The sequence below is a fragment of the Coffea eugenioides genome, chromosome 4 (genome assembly GCF_003713205.1).
Source record: "Coffea eugenioides isolate CCC68of chromosome 4, Ceug_1.0, whole genome shotgun sequence".
Taxonomy (NCBI): domain Eukaryota; kingdom Viridiplantae; phylum Streptophyta; class Magnoliopsida; order Gentianales; family Rubiaceae; genus Coffea; species Coffea eugenioides.
Window position 1 is genome coordinate 11298668 of NC_040038.1, and position 23733 is coordinate 11322400.

At 33.6% G+C, this 23733-nt stretch overlaps 1 protein-coding gene across 1 annotated transcript; it reads left to right on the plus strand.

The window, feature by feature from the left end:
• The first annotated feature begins 14694 nt into the window (after positions 1-14694).
• On the plus strand, positions 14695-17401 carry LOC113767657 (probable pectate lyase 18). The gene is made up of 4 exons (XM_027311823.1): positions 14695-14880; positions 15050-15799; positions 15917-16055; positions 16738-17401. The coding sequence occupies exons 1-4, from the start codon at positions 14765-14767 to the stop codon at positions 16957-16959; spliced, it is 1227 nt and encodes a 408-aa protein (XP_027167624.1). The 5' UTR covers positions 14695-14764; the 3' UTR covers positions 16960-17401.
• The last annotated feature ends 6332 nt before the right edge of the window (positions 17402-23733 follow it).

Genomic DNA, 23733 nt, shown 5'->3' on the forward strand with positions numbered 1-23733 from the left:
GTTTCGTATGTATTTGTTTGGATAGAGTATTATTTAAAATATTATTTGGAATAATTACTGTAGCACTTTTTGTGATGTGATGTATGTGAGATAAAAAAATGGTTGAAAATATAAAAATGTGGATTGGAAAATATGTTTATGATGCAAGCGAAATATTATTTGGAATAATTTCACTATCCAAATTGTTTCCAAAATGATTCAAGGTAAGATATCAATTTTTAAAAAGTTTGTTATTTATAACCGGAGATTTTTAATTGCAGCTAATAAAGATTAAAATTTTAATTGAGGATTTTTCGAGCCGCAGAGGCACTATCTAAACAAGAATAAGAACAGTTGTTAGTGCAATTATTCCTAAACGGTAACACTATCTAAACAAGTTATAGCTCATTATTAACAACTTGTACTATTTCACAACAATGATATGATATTCGGTAACAGTTCACATAGGGCCTATATGTAAAAATTGCGTAGCTGTATAAGGTTGTACAAGTAATTAACAATGAATTATAATTTGTTGATAAGACAGTTTCGAAAAGAATTATGACGCTGTATAAGATTGTACGAGTGATTAATAATGAATTATAACTTTTTGATACGCACGGTTTTCAAACAATTATATTGACAATTGTTTCTGCCTTTTTTCCCTTGACAATATACCTAAATAACTATATACATTCATACATTCATATGTATTACCCCTAAACATTTCAAATATATGCCCAGTTTAACTTTATTTTCTCAAAAAATAACACCTAAAATCCATCGTAACAAGTATCATCTACAAGACACTCATTGGACAAATCTACTATAAAACTAAACAATCTTGATATAAGAACATTCGAGAGAGATTTTGCGAGGTTTTGTTTTTTATCCTTAGGTCAATGTTGCTCCTTGATTTCCTGCACCTCCTCTTATTTGTTTCGCATCTTGCATACAACTCTCCTCCCGGCACCCAGGAAGCACGAACACTTTGCCCCCGGGACACTCAAGAGTCATTGGCTGGCTTCAAACTACACATGTAGACTCGTGGGTTCTAAAGAGCGACTAATGACAAGATTAATTAAGTTGATGAGCATGAATTGCTAATGACAATATATAGCTGGTTTTTACTTTTTATGGTTAGTAAAATGAATAATTTAGATATGGACTAGAGTAAAACTTGAGTGAGCTCAATTATTATGGAAATCTGCCATTGCCATTCAAGTTTTTAGGATAGAATAATAATTTAGATATGTTTTGTAGCAAACATAAATAACGAATGCATGATTTGCACTATGTCAACTAACAGGACAAGAAATTTTAATTAAATAACACTTTATTAGAAACCAAGTCCCCTTTTGGATTACTATTATTAGGAGCTTTTATATATATTTTAAAAAAATACTGTAGCGATTTGATATATATGAGGTAAAAATGTGATTAAAAAATGTAAAAATTTTTCTTTAGAAAACCGTAATCCAAAACTTCTTAGAAGAGATGGAGAAATTCAAAATTCTCTAGTCGACAAACATAAGTCATTAAAGAAGTACTAACACTAGTAAATGAACAATAGATGCTGAGGTTGAGGTTTTAAGAACTAGTTGTCTTAAGTTCAATTTCTCCTTCTCTTTCCGTACTTCTTAATATTTCACCTTTTTTCTGCTAAAAATGAAAAAGAATGAATGCAATTTTTTTGCATCAGCAAGGTGACTAATCATGCTTTACGTGGTAGGATTAAGATTATGTTAAACTATTTTGTCAAATTATTGATTACAAATTGATGAGAGAATTCCTATAAATTATGTCTCAGAAAATCATTCAGGTTTAATTTTCATCTTGACTGTGGTTTAAAATTGGAGACTTGCTCGATGACAATAGCAAACTTTCAGCAATTTGCTTTGCTTAAGCACCCGCAATTTCTTACAATGGCAACAGCTAATACCCTTTTCTTTTTTATTATTGTTTTTTTCATGGCTAACATCATTGGGCTAGGATACAAATGAAGAAGCTCTCCACCGTCAAACCACCTCTTGGGCTCAGTATCCAAAAAATAGGAGGCCTTAAGCGCTAACTTGACTTTTCCATTTGGGCTAAAAACCTGTATTGTAATGTACTTGTCTTGCAACGTTGGGCCTATTTTAGATTTAAGATTATTTGAAAATTTTTTAAAAATAATATAATATAACCCCTTTTTTTTTTGAGATGTGATACACGTGATACAGAAAAATTACTATTTGATAAATAAAAAGGTGATTCGGAAAAATGACTATTCAGACTAAGCCTTTTTTTGTGTTTGGGGTGGGGGGGGGGGGAGCTATTCCCCTATCTTTTTCCTTAAAGAATTGGATCACAGATTGAACTTTAGCTAAGCATTTTTTTTATATATATATAAATGTGTCATGGAGAAATCCAAGTTTCTCTTAGTTGCAAAGTGGATCCCTTCTTAACCAGCCTAAAATCGCCTTGTTTGAACAACATTTAGTAGTGGGAAAAAAAAAATCTATCACATGCTAATACGAATTATGCAATCAATTTAGAGTTGAATTTGACCTGAGTATTGCTCCCTTATCTATTTGTAGGTGACTGAAAGGAAATAGGGAATGAGACGTCTTGAAGGTCAAACCAAAGATGTAAATCTGATGACATGAGTGATGCTCTATTGTAGTTCAAAGATGAATAGACTGTAAGCCTTACAAGGAGAAATGAGTAAAAGAAAGGCTCGAGAATTGAACTAAAGACTAGATTTGACCTGTGTGTGTGTTTTTTGATCAACTCTTAGGCCTTAAAAGGGGAAGGTGGAAGGATACAACCATGGTTTAAAGTCGCGGTCGTGGTCACAATTCGAACTGTTCTACATTGTTTTGATATATCAATTGAGGTCTCGGCGAAACACAAATTTAGAAATATTTAATATTCTAACATTTTGAATAATATAAAAAAATATGCTAAACAAAAAAATAATAAAAAATTAGCAAAAGAAAATCTCTAAAACAAATTTTTTTTTGTTGGATTTGAATTGATTCAGGACGACTCGGTGTGACTTGGCCATTTTTCTATCCTTGTCGGAGACTTCTTGGCCGAGTTCTTGGCATTCCATATATCTTGAAATCATCTCGTCCCAGTATCGAAACGGAGAATTCCGTTCCGATGATGATTCAGCTGATTCTCCGGACCATGGATACAACTAGAATAGATTATAATGGAAATCGAAAAGACGTTGGTGATTGACAAGAAAAAAAAATAGAGGGAAAAATTATTACTAGGATGTAAAAAGAAAAAAGAAAAGAGAGATCGTAGTTGCTTGTTTAATGTCATTACCAGTATACATAGTAGTTGCTCCGAATTGACATAAAACTTCTTTCATTACTGGTCTTTATGATGACTTGTGGATTGCTGAGGCCAACATGGTATCCTTTTTAATTGGTAAGAAAGAGAGATAAATTAATTAAGAAGTAGCGTTTACAGAATGAGGCAAACTGAAGCCTCTACAGCCATCCTCTAAGAGTTTCAAAATACAATTAGGGGCCAAAGAAAAACATACAAAATCTTGCTCCTGCTTTCCTCCCATTTTCGCTAAAAAATCTGCGCATCTATTAGCTTCTCTGTAGATATGCTTAAAAGAGCATGCTGGTAAGGTCTGCGCAAGTGTCCTGCAGTCAGAAATAAGAGGGAGATAAAAACTCACGAGTGTTGCAGTTAGAATTTTTGATAAGACGAACAATCACTTCAGCATCTACTTCAATATTTTACTGCAGGGATTTGTAGGGAATGAGCAAGAATGAGTCCATCTCTAAGTGACCAAAGTTCATCAGCAGTGTTAGAAGCAACTCCTCGGTTTCTGGAGAAACCTCCCAACCATTCGTTCGAATGAGTCCCCCTCCACCGTTCTTTACCTAAGGAGGAAGTGGAACCATCCGTGTTGAGCTTGAAGGATGAAGCCCACTTGATATCTGCTATTCAAAAGGCGACATCAGCGAAATTTATTGCAGAAGGCTTAAGGCCCAACAAAAAAACTTGCACAATAGAACTACTTGAGCTAAATACTATTGGATAATTAATTGGAGGACACAAAAATAATCGAATTTAAAACCTCTTATAGCCTTTTACCTTCCATTATTATTTTTCCCTTTTTTTGGGTTTGTTTATTTATTTATTTCGAGGAGTTAAATGGCTGTATGAAGAAAGCAACCAATACTTGAAAAGAAAATGAGACAATAAAATGTTTGGGGAATTGCCAATAATACATCTACTTAAATTGCAACTCTTGTTTTGAGTTTAAGTTTTTCTTTAGTTTTATCTTTTTGGTACAGCATTAACAGTTATTCAAAAATCGAAATTGATGGTTTTTAATCATGTCCATTATTACTTGAGAATACGTGAATTCACATTCAAAATTTCCTAAGAAGACATACAGTAGAAATTTAGACTGCCCAAAAAAAAAAAAAACCTAAAACTTGAGCTAAATACAAGAAGAATGTGTTTTTCAAAATGAAAATTTTTGTCTCCCTCTATCAGAGGTGTCAAAACTGCTGAGTCGAGCGAGTTTGGACAGGTGATAATTAGGTCAACTCATTTGTACCCATTCAAATAAATGGGTACCAATTTATAACCATTTAATAAATAGGTATGGGTATACCTAATTATCCATTTATGGGTCATTTAAAATTTTACTTATTTTTTCCTATTTTTTGCATGTTTTTTGACAAGAAAGATTATTAGATTGGTAAGAAATTTAAATTTATTTGCTTAATACTCACTAAAAGTTGAGTTTAAATATATAATTATTTTTAAATTGGTATAAATTGGTGGGTCGAATCAGTCCACTACCCACCAATTAAATGAGTTTAATTGGATACTCATTTAAATCCATTCAAAATTATTTGGTGGGTTTGAGTGGGTTATTGGTGGGCGACTTTAGTCGGATCAACATAATTAGCTTGTAATTGATACCTCTACCTTCTACAAGCAAGTCTTAAAGTGTAGGGGGAATTATTTTCATTTTCAGTTCAGCCTATTACAACTCTTTTGGGAATTTTAGAGTGGCAATTGTACCAAATGACAATATCAAGATTACATTGGAGCCAATATCTAAAAAACACTTTACCTCCATGCAGTTTAGCACTTTTTATATAATCTTCCTATATTTTCAAAAACTATACATAAACCCCTCATGATTTGGATTAAAGTGGCAAAATGACGAAATTTGCATTCTATAACGGAATCAACTAAAATGTCAAAAATGCCCCTATGTAAAGTTGAAAATTATTTAATAACCACCGGAGGTTATGTATATATTTTGAAAATCATAAGGGGGTTATATGCTAAAATATAAAATCATACGGGATTAGAGTGTCATGCATATTATGTTTATATATTTTGGCCATTTCAGTCATTTTAATTTTTAAATAAGGGTAATTTCAACATTTTCATTGGTTCCATTACAAATGATTATTTCCATCACTTTGATACTTTTATACAAACTATGAGGGAGTTATATATAAACTTTGAAATTACAGGAGGTTTATGTGAAAAATTGCTAAATCACAAGGGGGTAAAGTGTATTTTGCCCAAAAATTTTTTACTAGTTTAATTGGTTGGTGGATCTTTCTATTTCGAAAGAAAGACAAACTTAATTTTTGAAAATTGGTTGGGGACAAATGTAAGCCTAGGCAACGGTAGAACACCCTTTTGTCATGAAAAAGAGAATCATCCCATAACCCACAACAAAACCGAAATATACTTTTGGAAAATGACAATCAAATAGAAAAGGGGAAAGGCAAATTATAAAAAATATATATTATCTAGAAAATGAAAAAATAAAGATGATTCCAAGTCCCTTCCCACCACCAAAAAACCCCACAAGGTATATAGAAAATCTACATCAACTAAAGCAGCCCCGATTGTCAATTTATTCGTGTATCAGTTGTGATGTCCATTATGTCTACCACATGCGGATGGAAGAAAATTAAGACTAAACATCCCTTTTGGGCTTTCAGCACAAGAATGATGTTTTGGAAGATCAAAGTGCAATCCTGATTGGTAGCACTACTTAATCCGGCCACTTTTTCCTGCCTTGGCCACATGCCATGTTTATATCTTCAGGTTTCATTTCCATGTGTCCAATTGATGAATGCAGAAGCTCTGTGTAATCATGTACAGGCATATGATACCTTCTTCTTCTATGCTCCGCTCTATACAAGTGCAGCTGTGGTCCATGCATTTTTCACGTACTACAAATTTGTGCAGGCTTATTTGGATCGTAGTTTGTATCGTGAAAATTTTTACGTTTTTCGCAAACGCATTTCTCAATTATCATTTTATCTCATATATATCAAATCGCTATAATACATTTTCTACAAAAACTCCTAACAATAGCTATCCAAACGGGAAGTTTTACTAACACTCTTATGTAGGCTTATCAATGACAAGGATGAATATATCCCCAAAACTCAACTTAACTGGTCGGGGTATTAGCCAAATGATTGCGAGATCTTTGATTTGATTCTCAAGCCTTTCCTTTTACACCTTCCTCATTGTAAAATTTGTAGTCTCCTCTTCCCTTGGATTAAAAAATAATAAAGTGGTAATTTTGACCAAGAAAGAATAGAAAAAAAAATTTGGCTAAGGTTTTCATAGGTAAATCAAAAAGGGTTCTGAACAGGGATCTCTCTCTAGTTTTTGCCGATTATTTAGACAATGTGTCTCTCTAATGAGGCTCATTTCAAAGTGATTTTAACTCTTTAGGTTTTTAGCTTTTTACTCTATGTTCGACTACTTTCGACTGTTATTATATGATCCTCTAGAATTTGAAAGGCCATTAAGGTTAATGAATTCATTATTTTTTTAACAAAAAAAAAAAGATTGTTATTATATGATCCAAGCATAAACATTTTGGGTCCCAATGCTCTTAAAAAAGTAGATTTGGAATGTAAGGTTTCAAATTCCAATGATCCTAAATGATAGAAGTATAAGATAACACATGCAGTGACATTAGAACCAAGATTTTGTATCAGAAATATACAATTTTCTAATTCATCACAACAACTTTTGTGATAAGGGTGGGATTAGATTTTTCTCACCTTCAATATTATATAGGGGACACAATGGAAGCGGTTCAACCAGGTGATGATATATCAAGGATTTGCATGATATTCACCACATGAAGGTCAAAAAGACAAGGATGAATTCATGGGGAAGATTCAGACTTTGTGACTATAAACTATGGATAAAAAACTAAAATTTTTGGCTGGAGACCTGAATAATTAATTGGACAAATTAATATATTTGGATATGGTTGCTACTTTCTGATGTGAAAATACAGTATCCTGCATGTGATAATCTCATGCATGATTGGTCAAGAATCAGAGACATACAGCATTAGGTGACAGATTCTTTCCCAAATGGATGGAGAAAAAATTGATTGATAGTTTGATACACACCAACATGTCTCTGTTGTCTAATGACTCTATCAGCCCATAAATGTGTGACACGTACGTTGTAACCACTACAAATTTTTCAAGGCGTCCACGATGTCACTTGGAGGTTCTTCCTTCTTGGTTTTTTAAATCGAATTGGATTAGAATTTGTACTTTGGGATTGGAATGGATTTAAGCAATTATTACTTTGATTGGAATGTATGTTTCAGGATTGGCTTGGTGATTAATCCGTAATTATTTTTGTAAGTCGCATGTGGTCTCGTTCTGTTTTGACCCGTGACGGTGACCAAAATCATAATCACCTAAATTTTTGTCGATAAAAAAGAAGAGAAAAAGAGTGAAAATTTCCTCAAAAAAGGGAAAAGAAAAAAGTGGAGAATTGACCTATCCATCCACACATGAAGTAAGAAAAAACGCAACCAGAATGGAGCTATTGCCAAAGCCAATGTTCCGTTTCAAAAGTATAATGAGTATTTTTGTATGGTCACTCGTTAAAATATATTTCAAGTGTTATGTATTTTAAAATATAAGATTAATTAGAAAAAGTAAATAAATAAAATGAAGAAAATATAAGATTAAAAAGAAAAAGTATATAAATACAAGAGAAAATTATTATTATTATTTTCTTTTTTCTTCCCCCAAAATTCTCTTTCCCATCTTATCATCCTTCTTATTTCATGGAGGCCTGCGCAACCAAGTCAGTTGCTCAAAGGAAGCCAGATTGTAAATCACCGGAAGACTTTTCAATGATTTGAATAACACACAGCCTCCTTTCCTGGTCCAGAATCTATGATCATTGTCGAGATCACGAGAATCCAACAAAGTTGAGGGAAACCAGCCGCCATCCATGGTGGTTCCACCACAAGTTGGCCTAAATCACTACCATTTTGTTAGGAAGTTAACAAGCAGAAACTTTCTTTTCCTAGCAAAAGCCCATTCCCGCCATGAAACCCAATCAAAATCATCCACATCAGGGCCAAATTGCGCCAAAATTGGCACCAATCAACTAGCTACCTGGCTAGCTTGTATGGCCTTCCCAAGATGCAAGTTTCTTGTCAAATTTTTTGGCCAAATTAAATTCATCGCCACGCCACCTTATGGTGAGTGAATACATCAGACTCTAATTCTTGTTCTTCTTGTGTGTATGCGCCGTTTGGACGTTTTCTTTCTTCTTCAAAGCTCAAATGCATCTTCAAATTTGGAAAATGGAAATCATGAAGCTTCAGCATTGAGGGTTTGATTCGTATGTAGTGTATTGTTTTCTGCAATTGATGTTTGATCAATCGAACAAAATTTCTGTACCATAACTAGTTTGCACACTCAGGCCAACATGTGTTAGCACTAAATTAAATGCGCCCATTTTCTATCACTCATTTCTTGAGGCATTTTAATGAAGTTGCGGACTCTTTAGCCAACAAGGGCTGCAACATGCATCCTTGTAGTCTCTACCGTCCTCATATTAATTAGGCTAGATAGGACACAATGTCCTTATATTAGGAATCGGGTGCAATTCATTCATATTTTTTTTAACAAAAAAAAGAGGTAAAGTTTGATGCCCCTCTTAATAAAATAGGTATTCGTCAAGCCAAATCCCCCATCATTTAAGGTGGGTTTATCTTTAATAATAAAGATAAATAAAAAGAAATGCATAATCAGAGCTTAGTCTATCCAAGAAAAATAGATTTTCGTTTTGATTTGCTTTCAAGTTTTCGCCTCAAGTGAAGTTAAATTGGAAACTAACTACCTTTAGAGTAGTTGGCCATCAGAAGAGAGGTTTAGGGATCGAATCCTTTAATTTATATTCATTTTCAGGATTTTCTGGAAGTTTGGCTAGAGAGTGCAAAGGCATCGGTTTGGTCTGATGGTGGTTTCTCCGATGGGTGCAGTTAATATGTAATCATTGAGTGTGGTTAGAAATATTCTTACCAATAAGGTTTATCTAGTTAAAGAAGTGACATGATAATGAATGTTGTGGTCTCTACTCAATTACTTAGTTCTTCTACGTTAAAACAAAACAGTTAATTCCTTGATATCGATTTAGCAAATCCACCAACCAAATAATGACCCTTCATCTCCATTACTTGATTTGATCACTCCCTATGGTCGAGTATAGTAACAATGGTTTGACTCTCAACGAATTAATTAAATCTAGAAAGAGGAAACAAATCTCAAATGCATTAAGCCCTAACAACTTCAACAAACACTCTAAAAAGTAAAACCTAATCGATTACATCACGCATAAAATGATGGTTGATTTTACATTCCATCACTATTGAAACGCGTCTGACATTTTAGCCCAATCTTTTCCAAAATCACAAAACATGACCATGTGATCATAACCCAAAACAAAATTTTTTCCTTGAGGAAGAAGAAGACTCTAATTGATCATTATCCATGAAGCATCATCACCTTCTAAGAGGCCTTAGCCTTCCCCTTGTACCAAAATAAAAAAAAAAAAAAAAAAAGGAGATCACCTACTAACATGCCCCTGCCTTTATTTGAACCCTACCTTTCCTCCCTTAACAATGACCTTCACGTTAGTTTTGTCTCTAGTCATTGCAAAAAAGTCGATTAACACTTTTGAACATTGATCAAAGCACACATTTTTCTTCACCTATCCTTAATCAACGGCTAAGATTGGTTGAGAGATCAAAGATGAGAGAACATCGTTAGGGAGAGGGAAGAGGGAACAAACAAATCTCCATGTGATGACATAGCTTTCAAGAATGGGTGGGTCCTACCAACCCCAACGAATTTTTTTGATAATTGGCGGATACTACGCCTCCATCAGGGCCATGTGTTCGCTAGGCCGGCCGACAAGTGGCGACTTGTGAGGTTTGATATTGCCATGTCAGCATTCTCTTACGTGGCGTTTCTTGGTTTGGAGTCGCGGCGATGTTTGCGGTTGGAAGCTATTTTAAATTTGGACCAAAAGCGGAATATGATTTTATGGGTTTTTTTTTCTTTCTTTTTTTTTTTTTAAGGGAAGAAAAGAAAGGAGGACTTTTGATGAGTGGAATGGAATTCCACTTGGACTATGTGCTTTTCATTTTGAGTTGATTTGTAGAGCAAAAGCATGTGCTACTGTCATTAAGGTTTCCAGGCTAACAACATGTCGTTTTCTTGAATTTAATGAAGTCCTTGGATATACTTTCAAAACAAATTTTACAAATAAATTAAACAAAAATTAAACAAAAATGGGGTTAAAAAAGTAGCTCTTTTTGGCGTGCCTCATAGATGATGAACTTTTTTTTTGTTTTTGTTTCTTCTTTTTTTTAAAAAAACAAAATTTGTTTTGGTTCTTTGCTGTATGTGGCTTTAATTTTTTCATATATGGATGTCGCTTTGGTGATGGACTTATGGTACTTGGATATGTTTGGAATATTAAAGAAAGAGTAAATTTTTTATAGGAGTATTATCACTTTAACCCTTTAAACTATATCACTACTATCAGTTTATTCCTTAACGTTATCTTTTAGTTATTTCAGCCCTATAAGTAATTTAACTCAACATGTTAAGAAATTTTGGACAAAAATACCATTTTATTTTATAGCATTACTACATTATTATTATCACTTTATCTCTTTAAATTATAATGGCACAATCGCTTTAATCCCTAACATTATTTTCTAGACATTTTACCTCATCGTTAATCTAATTAGTATGGTAAAATTTTTTTAAATGTATTTAACTTTTTTATATAGAATTAAAAATAAAAAAGTTGGAATGGTTATTCTTTCTTTTTTTTCACTTTAAGAGATCCAAAAACATAAAAATGAAAAGGTTTTCTCAAATTTCTTTTTTCACTCTTACTAATATTAGGAAAATAAAAAGAGATAGGAAAGAAGAAAACAGAAAATTAAATTTTACAAAGAAAGAAAATAAAGAAGAGTCTAACATTATCGTATTACTTTAAGGTTGTCGAGATTAAAATTGAAAAGAATTGATCTCTCTCTCTCTCTCTCTCTCTATCTTTCTCCCTCCCCCTCCTGATCTTTCTATTTTTTTTTCAATATTAATAAGATTGTCAAGAAGAAAGAGATCAATATTTTGACTGTTTTTCCTGACACTAAAAAGGAGAAGAGTCACTCTAAATTTTTTATTAGTTTTATTATACAAAAGGATGTTACTTTCTGCTAAAGTATTTTAACTTGCTAAGTTGGTAAATTGCCCAAAAAATAACTCTAGGGAGTAAATTGATAATGAGACTATAGTTATGGGGATAAAGTGACAATATTTTTAAGGGCTAAACAAATCTTTTCACTTTAATTAACAAACTCTGTTAAATTTGACCGTTAGTCTTGAAAATAAAGTGACTAAAATGTAACGTTAAACGGAAAATTGATAGTGTCACTGAACGTTAAGGGGGTAAAGTGATAATAATCCTTTTTTAAACATTGTCAGTTTATAATTTTTTTTTTTTTTTTGCATTTTGGGGTTTAGATTATGCTAGATAACATGAATTCAAATTTGAAATTTAAATCATACACGTGTGTCATGCATTCATAGTTGTTAGTGTGAAAAAATAGTTACACTCTCAATATAAAAAATGTTAATATTTAAAAAATTCCAAAAGTACTTTGTACACATCATCTTCCCTTCTCTCTCTCTCTTTTCTTTTTTTTGGTAGGTGCATTATCTTCTCTTTTTCAATCTAGTGTTCCACAAAGTGACTAAATATCAGCTGTTTTTAGCGAAGTAATTAGTCATACATAGAAATTTGTTGCAATGTGTAAGCAACAATTAGATTCTATAATTGATAAAGAACAAAGCATGTCTTTCAAGGCAAACTAAAGAAAATGAAAATTAATAAAAGTAGTTTATGTGGACTTAAAGGATGTTGATTTGTTTTTGCAGTCAAAATCAAAACAATTAGCAGATTATCACTTAGAAAGAACAATAAAAAAAAAAAATCCGATTTCGAATTAGAACTAACTAAACTAACGTGCACGTAAGTCACAAAAAGGCAGGAAATATGTAGAGTTAGTTCAACATAACACTTACGTGCACGTTGATAAATACTATCAAGTCTTGATGGAAATATGCACAACTCTATAAATTAAAGTAAAACCAAGTCTCGATGGATAGTATATCAATGCTTTTCTTTATTAAGTAATCTGTTAGTTATTCATATAAATAAATGGTGTTCTGTTGCACTTGTTGCCAAGGGTCCCATGAAATCCATAAGCTTTTATTGTGCTGCCCTTTATTTACAATTACTATAAACGTTAATAGAGTTGGCCGGTTGATTTCTTTATCACTATAATTGATCCCACTTGCTCTAGTACTAATGCCATTAATTAATACAAAGTGTGAGTTTTCATAATAATTGCAATAGTTTCATGTTTAGTTTGTCATTACATCGACGGTTCTTACTGGTCCTCTTCTTTCTCTCCTTCCCCCTCTCTATGCGTGTCGATGCTAAACGAAATTTACTCGTATATTTGTACTTTTTTTTTGTGGGGTAGTATCAATATTGAAAGAGAATCACAGGAGATTAAGGTGAATATGTAGGAGCTTAAACTAACATATACATGAATTTTAGGGGATGAAAGTGCAATTTCATTCAAATAAATTGGCTAACTTTAACTTTGCAACTACTTTATAAAGTAGAAGAAAACAATAAATAACATTTAACAAAGGGCAAATGCTAACAGAAAAAACAACGATCATAACGCACTAAACAGCCCTTCAAGGCTAGATTTGATTAATCGAAAAGAAAGAAGGTGACATGTGAAAGCAAAATGAGTGCCCACCTAACTGGATACTAACAACGACATGAAAAGCAAATTATGTCAAAACTTGCTAGCAATGGGATTATTGCATGTGTCGGTGCTTATCATCTGTAATTAGCATACCTAATAGTCCTATTCTTGTTTAATTGCAGGGTAAATTAGTTGGATCAGCCTTTTTTCTTGTTGAATTCTAATGAATGCTTCTGTTCCATTTGCACGTCAAGATATAGGACAAAGGCTTTTCTTGTCAAATAGTAGTTTTCATGTAGCTCAATATGAATATTCCAAATTGGTCATGCAGATGGCCTATTTCAACTCTAACATCCTTTTCATCTGTCTTCGAAAATAACACAATCAATTAAATTTTCTCTTTTGTTCGTTTGGTAATTTCATTGCTACCATAACCCTTTTCCTTCCCGCCTGTTGAGGAGGAAGAATAAAATGCCAAAGTGTTTCTTGTGCATTAATTGTTGATTTGAATGAATCTTGTTGCTTTATGCATCGTTATGTACTTGGACTTGCACTTTTGGCACCAGAAAGAAGCCATGTTTGGCTGGAAGTGCTGTATTCAATTTTTGATGTGTGAATCAGTTATCATATTCAAACTAAAATTAGCAATGGTCAAACAGCTCACGGAAGTTTTGGTCGCAAATTTCTTGCTACAAAAAAAAAGTATCTATTTAAAGACACCAAAAATATTTATAGCTCTGCATTAAATATGTACATCCACCAAAATGTTCTTAGCTGATGATTTTCATGCTGTATTAAATAGGATGACCATTTGGAAAACCCATATGAGAAGTCATGTTAGGAACAGAGAAACATCAGCACAAATTCAGAACTAATAAAATAAACAATAGAAAACTAAGCTAAATTAATAGAGCTTAACTTTTATTGCAAATCCCTCAGATTAACTAGAATTAAACATGCTATCCAATAATAATTAAGGTTTAAAACCAGATTAAATATTAACCAACTCAAATATTCCTTCACCTAATTATCTTTCTTGTCTTCCCTTATCATCAAGAGAACATTCAAGACAATTAAAGCTAGTAATTGATCTCTCTCGTTATCCAAAATCTAATAGTATTTTTTTTTTTATCGCAACGATAACAGTTACAGTTGTATAATCTATTCTAGTTTAGTCTAAGGGGTGGGAGAATAGACGGAAAACCTGTCGAAGGTGACAGCCGCGAAATATAATAGTACTTAAAGACTACAAAAGTGAGAGCTCTCAATCTTCTCATAGAGTAGCTGTGCATGCCGGGAGAGAGAGAGAGAGAGGTAATAATAATATATGATTCAAGGCTTCTTCTTCGAGTCCTTTTTCAAGTGGGGTTATGGCTCGAGAAAGAGAATGTGAGAGAGTAGAAAATGATTCAATTTGAGGGGCAAATTTCAACAATAATCAGCTGTCTTGCTTAACGGCCAAAACTACCACAGTCGAATCTCCGTAAAATTAGTAATCACAATGGAGCCTTAAGGCCCCACATGTTTAGTTTAATCACGCCAGTTTACCCGGCTTTTCTCCCTTTAAAACCCCCCTCAGCTTCTCTGTTTCTCCCCAGCTTTCCAAAAACCCCACTAGACCTTCCACCAAGAAACAGAGACACAATGGCGTTCCCTTCATTCTCCCTCATTTTCCTCCTCTTCTGTTTCCTGGTCTTATCCCTCATTGCCTCCGCTTCCCCTGTACGAGACCCTGAATTAGTTGCACAAGAAGTTCAAAGGTACATTACATTACATACATATATATATATATATATTCTAGTGTGTGTACTATGTGTTCCACTAATGCCATACATACACTGGTACTAGCTAGTTCAAACAGTTTAGATGTTACTGGTCTTTTTTTATGTATATATATAATATATATGTGCAACATTTTCTTGAATGCAGGAGCATTGCTAATGCCACAAGGGCTAGGAGAAAATTGGGGTATCTTTCATGCGGCACCGGGAATCCGATCGACGATTGCTGGAGGTGCCAGCCCGATTGGGAGCAAAACCGGCAGAGGCTGGCGGATTGCGGCATTGGGTTCGGCAAGAATGCTGTTGGTGGAAGGGATGGGCGAATTTACGTGGTGACGGATTCTGGCGACGACGATCCGGTGACCCCCAAGCCAGGGACCCTTCGCTATGCAGTCATCCAGGCTGAGCCATTGTGGATCATATTTGCTCGTGACATGGTGATTCAATTGAAGGAAGAATTGATCATGAACTCGTTCAAGACAATTGATGGTAGGGGAGCCAGCGTGCACATTGCCGGTGGTCCATGCATCACTATACAGTATGTGACAAATATTATTATCCATGGGATAAATATTCATGATTGTAAGCAAGGAGGGAATGCTAATGTGAGGAGCTCCCCGTCGCACTATGGGTTGAGGACCTTATCGGACGGTGATGGGGTGAGTATTTTTGGTGGAAGCCATGTTTGGGTGGACCATTGCTCCTTGTCCAACTGCAGAGATGGCTTGGTTGATGCAATTCAAGGGTCAACAGCTATAACAATATCCAACAATTTTTTTACCCACCATGATAAAGTTATGCTCCTGGGAGCAAGTGATACTTATGAGGAAGACAAGAATATGCAAGTCACTATTGCCTTTAATCACTTTGGAGAAGGGCTTGTTCAAAGAATGCCTAGGTAAATTAACAAGAAGTCAGAAACCTGAAATCATTTTCTTTTTGTAAAAGATCCAAAAAAAAAAAGAGACTTTTTTTGAATCCAATTTGCTCATTGTTTCTTGGTTGGTTCTTGCAGGTGCAGGCATGGCTACTTTCATGTTGTAAATAATGACTACACTCACTGGGAAATGTATGCTATTGGAGGGAGTGCATCACCTACAATCAACAGCCAAGGAAACAGATTTCTTGCCCCTGATGACAGGTTCAATAAAGAGGTATATAATTCATTAAACTTATTAATATATTATCTAGGTTCATTTACAAATGCTTTTAGATTTTTTTTTTTTTTTTTTTGGAAAAAAAAGGAACAAATAAAAGAGCTAGATATAGAACAAACATATATAAAGTACGTGTGAAAGGTTTGCCAAGTGTTGGAAAACTAGTTTTATTGTACTTTTTCATTTCAATTTATTGATTGATAAAGTCTTTGTGCAATCACGTTTCAACACTCTTACTTCGTTTTCAAAAGTTAACATCATTGAACATTAGGGTCAAGCATCACCACGGGATCAGCACATGCAAGGCATTAACTAAAATAACTATTTTCTCCTCCAAAACTTCTAGAATTGTACTTTTTCTTGTAGCTTTGCCCTTTTCCTCAATCAAGTGCAGCCACAGGGGACTCGTAAAGGGCCGACAAACCAATCCATGATTAGATCAATGTAACCGAAATACTTATGGTAGTTTAACTTGGACATATGGATTTCTCTAACGAGTACTTACTTTGTTAGTATGCATCAAAATGGATGGAGTTTAAGCGTTAGTTCTTTATTATTATTATTAAAAATACATCAAATCGAGACAGTACAGTATATAAATGTAACGGTCTCGTCTTACTTTTTCTAAGTGGCATATTCACAAAATTCTTACTAGCAATTGTTGCATTATTATGAACAGGTGACTAAATATGAGGATGCACCGGAGAGTGAGTGGAAGAGTTGGAACTGGAGATCAGAAGGAGACCTAATGCTTAATGGTGCATTTTTCACACAAGCAGGAGCTAGTGCTTCATCAAGCTATGCAAGGGCATCAAGCTTGAGCGCCAGGCCATCTACACTTGTGAGTGCCCTCACCTCGGGTGCTGGCGTGCTGGGCTGCAGAAAGGGCTCCAGCTGCTGATTATTATATGTGGCTCATGCATCAAGATTGGATTCTTACTTAATTATATTTTGGTTTTGGTTTGGTTGAGCTCTTATAGTAGTATTTATTTAGGATTTCTTGAGGTTTACTACAAGTCAAGAAATTAGGAAATGAAGAAAATAGCTGAGAGGGCAGTCAAAGGAGATGCTCCAGCAAGTCTGGATTATAGTGCTAGGAATTGCTTTCTTGGCTTTTCTTCCCTCTAAATATTTCCCTTTTTTAAACTTTTGCATTCTTTTTCTTTTTCCCATTTGTGTCCTTTTGTACCTTTTTGACTTGATTGTAGAATACAACCTCGGCCTGTTACTCTCTGAACCACTGGGAGTTGCTGTTGGACACTTGGGACTTCCTGTATCGGTACCAGAGAAAGCAAGTGCAGATGTGTTGATATACTAAAGGAATAAATATATCCATTTATATATGCTCTCTCTCTCTCTCTCTCTGAAAACAATCACATTGAGAATGCATTCCCTCTCTTGGGGTCAAGGGTTGGGTAGTTAAGTTCCCAAATTTATCTCAAAAATTGCCGACTTTTAAGATTAAATTTGAGATTAGATTTAATTAAACAATTTCTTACTTCTGTAAAAAAAGGAAAAAGAGAATGCATTCCCTAAGGCAGTCCAATGTGTGATATACTCCAAACTTTTTCATCATTTGAAAGAGAAATCCAATAGGGCTGTCTAATATCCTGAGCAACTAACTAATCAAACATGGGATTTCGTTTAATCCACTTCAAATTTGAATTAGAAAAAGATAGATTTACACATGTCGTGGACAATGACAATTTGAAAGTTGAAATTAAATTGCAGAGGGCATATAAAACACTTGAAAGACAATTTGTAGAACATGTAAAACACTTAAAAGAACTCGTTACGTTTACTAGTAAAAAATGCTTTTCTTCGGTTAATAACAAGCAAGAATGTACAAGGGGGGATCATGACCCTCAACAGATTACCTCAAATTGAATCCTTAACCCTACTTACTAGGGGGCATCACAATCGATGAGGAACCTTTGTTTCCTCAGTGTTAAGCACACTGGTTGTAAAGTCAATTCGAGCCTTTGCTCGCACTTGTATATGTCTTGAAAGTAATATAATCAAATATCGTTTCGGAAAAAAAAATAAAAATTGAACATCTGAATTCATTAAGTGACACTGAATTTTCTAGGCAAAATTTACTTTAAAAAATAAGTGATAACCTATTCATTTATCACTTAATATGATATACATTCAAATATATTAGATTTAGTACTTGATAATTTAATAATTTAATGGATTCAAATTTTAGATTTTAGATTTCAAATTTTAAATTTTAATTTTCAAACTTCAGTTTTATCTGACGCATTCTAAATTTTATATAACCCCATCTACTCTGTCTCATTCATAGACGCCCATAAAGGTAATTAAGAAGTCACAGTAACTAAGTGTTAAGTCCAAAAGGACAGCCAAAGTAAAGACAAATGCAAACCTTGAAGAAATTACCAACCAAAATGTACTCTTTTGTGGAAGGCAAGCATGCGATTTCAGCTTCAACCATTACTATGAACATTCTATTACAGAAGCATAAGAGGTCAACATTGAGCATTATATGAGTGGAATTTACCTAATTATTTAACCTGGAATCTGATAATGGTCCTTAATATTCATTCTTTCCTTAACTCTATTGATTGGGACCATTCTATAAAATCTAAATTCCGTCCAATAATCCTAACCATTTAATCCTAGTTTTTTCACTGTCCCCCTCCTACTTAAAGTCTCAGATCACATTAGCATCACCTAGCATGTCAATTTTAATAGCTATAAGAAATGAAGCTGGACAAAATTTCAACCCACAATGTCAAACTTGTAACATACATTTTTTGTGACCATTTTCTACGACTAAATCACCGCCTAAAATTGCAAGGAAATGCAAAACAAAAAAAAGGGTATAAAACAGCTACTCCCCAGAATTTTAAATAGTAATTGAGTGGAATTTATGTCGGTTCTACTTCTTTAAATGTAGCGGCCATATTAGGTCTATATTGGTTGCAGCTGCATCTTTTGACAAAACGGCATTGACATTCAATTGAGATTCTGGTCTAAAGAAATCAAGGGATTCGGTGCATGGATCTATAGGCATTGATTAGTTCTACAATCCCTCGTACACAGTGTTGAAGCCTTGTGTTTTTTGTGTATATCCTTTTCTTCTTCTTTTTCTTTTTCCAAATTTTTGCAAGGGGAGGTGAATTGAAATGTTGAAAATTTAAAAAAAAACCCTCGATTTTTAAGACAATAGACGTATATTGTTAGCCACTAAACCAAATCTAGTCCACATTATATCGTTGTTGTTGTATTCTATTCAGATGTAACGGTCTGTCTAATAGGCGTCCATAAGGCACTCGTTAAAATATATTTTAGGTGTTATATTTTTAAAAATATAGGATTAATTAGGAAAAGTAAATAAATACAAGAAAGAATAATAATTGTTAATATGTGTATATATATATAATAGGTCAGGTGAATGTTAGGAAATAATTGTCTAACTTTTCATCATTGGCTTGTCTCAATTGACTGATAAAACATCATCATGGTTGGGCGAAAAAGTGATTATAATATCTTATTTCTATAATGTACCCTAAAATCAAAGGAAAAGGAATTGGCCAACTATAAAATTTGAAAATCCCTTGATGGATTACCGATGATTTTGATTTTAAACACCGGATAATTGGTGGTAGTGTTGAAAACTGAAAATGTCAAGAGGGCTTTGTCTTCAGAATTTTTCACTTAATTAAACAATACTTTAAAAATAAATCAATTAACAAGCCAACGAGTCGTATCAAATCCAATTCTAGTTTAGATTGAATCAGCAAATTAAATGAAGATAATGTTTGTTACTGTACCATATGATTCAACCATGTGGAGGCCAACAACCATAAAATTGACCTCATTGGATCACAACTAAGGGGGAAAGATTACATGGCCATTTGTCCGCAAAGCACGGGTTAATCACGTGCATCAACTAAAGAATAAGACACAATCATTCTTCAACAGTAATGTTGAAATCTTGTTAGCAAATCATTAGCATTATTAGGCATGAGAGACAAGATAGTTAACTAAAACAGAAAGATATCCCACATTAGCGTATCAATTAGACTGTCCCACAAGTATTCCCGCTAGACCACCAATCGTTTGCTAGCCCTTTTTTCTTTTTCTTTTTCTAACAAAACCTTTGGAGCTTCCCCTTTTCGTTGAACTTGGTGAAGATACATTTTTCTTTTGGATATCTTTTTTATATACAGTAAATGTATAATTTGCTTTATACTAACAGGTTTTGATCATGTTACATAATGTGAATTCAAATCACACATATGTAGTATATATCCATAACTGCTAGTCTAAAAAAATCGCTACATTGTCAGTGTATAAAAAATTAATCATTTTCTTTTTGGGTTCAAATTTTACATAATTGTCATTCATCCAATGCTGATAGTATATACACTGTTAGTGTAGAAAAAAAGATTTACTCAAAAAAAGTTAAATCAAGACATGCCTTCTTAGAGCTTTGAACACACGACCTTTTTATGAAAAAATGATCCGTTCTTACCAATTGAACCAACTTGTACTGAGTCGGTGAAAATGCATTAATTTTGCTGCAGTAATTCTTTGTTCTTTTTCTTTTGATTGTACTAATATCTTATACTATTTGCTTCGACAGATGGCCACGCCACGAGTGTGGCAATTATCATATAAGCGAATTATTAAAGGAGAAAAAAGGGTCCTATGTAGAAAAGTCCACGTTAAGCAATTCATACAATGGATATCATTACTTATCAACAAGTCTTAGAGCTTGAGCAACCACCTTGTGCGTTTACTTTAAAAAGTCTAAATGCATGGGACATTTCAATATCAAAACATGGAAAGTTGGCATGCAAATTTCATAGACAAATAAGCGAATTTAGAGCAAAAAATAAGCAGTTTATGAAGTTGGATCAGATTTTTTTTTCTCTCTCTTTTTTTTTTTCTCTTTTTCTTGCAGAGGAGTTGTGGGACTTAAGAAGTTGGGAGAGGACGTGGAAATTTGAACCTAGGAAATTCAAATTTCTTTTCTCGCTCTATTTGATTTATAATTTGCAGATAATTAAGTCCTCTTGCTCTTGCTTGCGATAAATTAATGAACCATTATTCTAGTATCATCGTAGACACTACAAATTTTTGAAAGTTGCATATATATGGTATAAAAACCTCATAATCTTTACTTTGCATGGTTTAAAATTTTAAAGATTCGTAAAAGTTTCTACAAATCAAGGGTGAAAATACCTTTGATTTGGGAAAACAATTGGATAAAAGTGGTTTGTAACTTCCAAAATTGATAACATTTTGATTTTCTTATTTTCAGGGAGCTTCTATGTTAAATTACCAAAATTCATTTATAATTACAACCTAACTTCTTCTCAAATCGTTTTCTGCTTTACGTTTGCTTATCATGACCAAAAAAAAAATTTTTAGAGAACAAAATGGGAAGTCAGTGATAGTTAGTGACAGTTGTTTTACCTAACCATCTATTTTTCTTCACAATCCTACAAAATATAATAGGAAATAAAATGCAACAAAATGAAGGAAAGCGCAAGAAAATTTGTCAACATTCTTGTTAACTACATACATAAAAGTAAAAATAACTAACTTCCTGTCTCTTTGCTACACTTCTCATCACAGAAACACTACCTTGATGATAAGTGTTTGAGCTGTTGGCTATTGGCTACCAGCAAGTCCTTAAGGTTTGGTGGGGTGGGAGGTCAAGGATTCAAACCTTGCCTCCCACCAATTGTCACAATTCATATGGGTACGTAGTGCACCTGTCTGATCCGATTGTGGTTCAGTTTTTATTGATCCACTATAGGCCCAATTGGGCATCCCTCTTAGATTAGGATAGAGTAGGATAATATAGATAAAGTGACGATGCAAAAAAAAAAAAAAAAAGATAAGTGTTTGAGCATTAATTATTTACACGAACCTAGTTAGGCCCAAAATTATCGTAAACGTGGGTTGAATATTTTATGGGCTAGCACTCTTCATCTTAAAACCTCAGGAAATCCATGAAGCCCAACCTCGTGTCGTCTCAGTCGACAACTAAATCTCGATCTAATTTCACTATTAAGGCCACCACCATTTGGAGATCATTATTCGTTGCTGCCTTTCTGTTATAATCCAAGCAGCTGTTCTGAATTCTGATGGGCTGGAATTTTCTCAAGGTGGGTTGGATCACTGAATCGAACACAGAGAAATTTCAGCTACTGGGCAATCCTAACTTGGTGGATGAGACTCAATCCATTCGGTACCAGTGTTGAAGCATAGGGCCACATGATCCACATCGATTCTAGCGGAGAAAGGAGGAGAAAGATGGAGATCATTGTAAATTTCTTGTGTATTTATTTTGATTCTCTATGTAATACAATTTTTTCTTAAGTTTTTTTAATGAAAAAATTTAGTATAAATATATTTGAGAATTAGATTGATGTCTACTTTTGTGACGAATTGATACGGTGTATTTTACTAAACATGTTGTCCAAATTATAAGAGCAGACAAATAATCAAGTAATTTTGGAGGAAAATACAATATACTCATAGGTCGCATATTTAAAAAAAAAAAACATAAATTGTCAAAATCAAAATGAAAACTTTTGGAAATCGTTTAAGAAATTAAAATTTCCCAAAAAAAAAAGGTCAAAGGTTTGAAAACATGCTATGTTACCAAATGAAGGAACATGAAAAAATGCAGCCCATTTTGGTAGATGTCGAGGAAGGAGTAGAAGACATAATGCATCTTGTGAGAGATTTTAATTCTGTTTTGAACTCCTTTACAAACGTTACCAAAATTGAACAAGCACTTTTGACGTCTCTTGTGTATTTACAAAATATTGGGGTCCAAATATTTTCTTTATTTTGGTCATTTTGGGATTTATGGTTGATAAGACATAATATTTTTGTTTTATGCTAACAAAAAAAACCAAACCATTCATGAGTCTCTCTCTCTCTCTCCCTTTTGTTTCTTTAGCCTTCGCCGTACAATTTTTCCCCCTCTAATGATACCTTGTATTAATTTTCTCCCTTGGAATTTATTAGTTGTACAATTTTTTTACTACTCAAACGTCAATCTCATTGAAGATCTCATACCTAGTGATAAAAGAAAAGAAAAAACACGCAACGACTTCTTTGCTAGGGTTATTTGTTAGGGTTAGAGAAAAACTATTGCATATTTATCAGCAAATATATCTGCGAAATAAAAAGGTAATTGCAAAACGTGTTTGAAATATTCAAAAATATATTACCTCTGAAATATGCCAAACAAATGGAGCCCACCAAAGGAAAGTATTTTGATTAAATATCAAAAAGAGAAATTCAAGAACCAAATTACATATGAATGGCGTTTTGTTTTTTTATTGGCAATAGAAGAAAATGTGTGAATGGGGCTACTTTTCTCCTTTGAAGTTGAAGGGTATGAAATTCTAGAAGAACAAAGCTCGGTATAAGTCTGCACCATATAAGACGATTGACGCAGAGAAAATTCCACGAATCACGCCTACAACCGTCAAAGAAGCGGTTGCACTGCACCCAGAAAAACCAAAAAAAAAAAGAAAAAGAAAAGAGCACTTCTTTTTTCCACAAAATCAGATATTATAGTAATTTTGTTTGGAAAATGGAAATGAAGCGAAGAACGTTCCAAGTTGCAAACAAGATTATTTTATTTCATGGGGCTGCTAAAGATGGGGTGTTGTCC

Coding starts and splice junctions, on each gene's coding strand:
- LOC113767657 (XM_027311823.1), top strand. CDS start 14,765: ATGGCGTTCCCTTCATTCTCCCTCATTTTCCTCCTCTTCTGTTTCCTG. Junction 15,800..15,916: donor CTTGTTCAAAGAATGCCTAG/GTAAATTAACAA, acceptor TGGTTCTTGCAG/GTGCAGGCATGGCTACTTTC. Junction 16,056..16,737: donor ATGACAGGTTCAATAAAGAG/GTATATAATTCA, acceptor TATTATGAACAG/GTGACTAAATATGAGGATGC.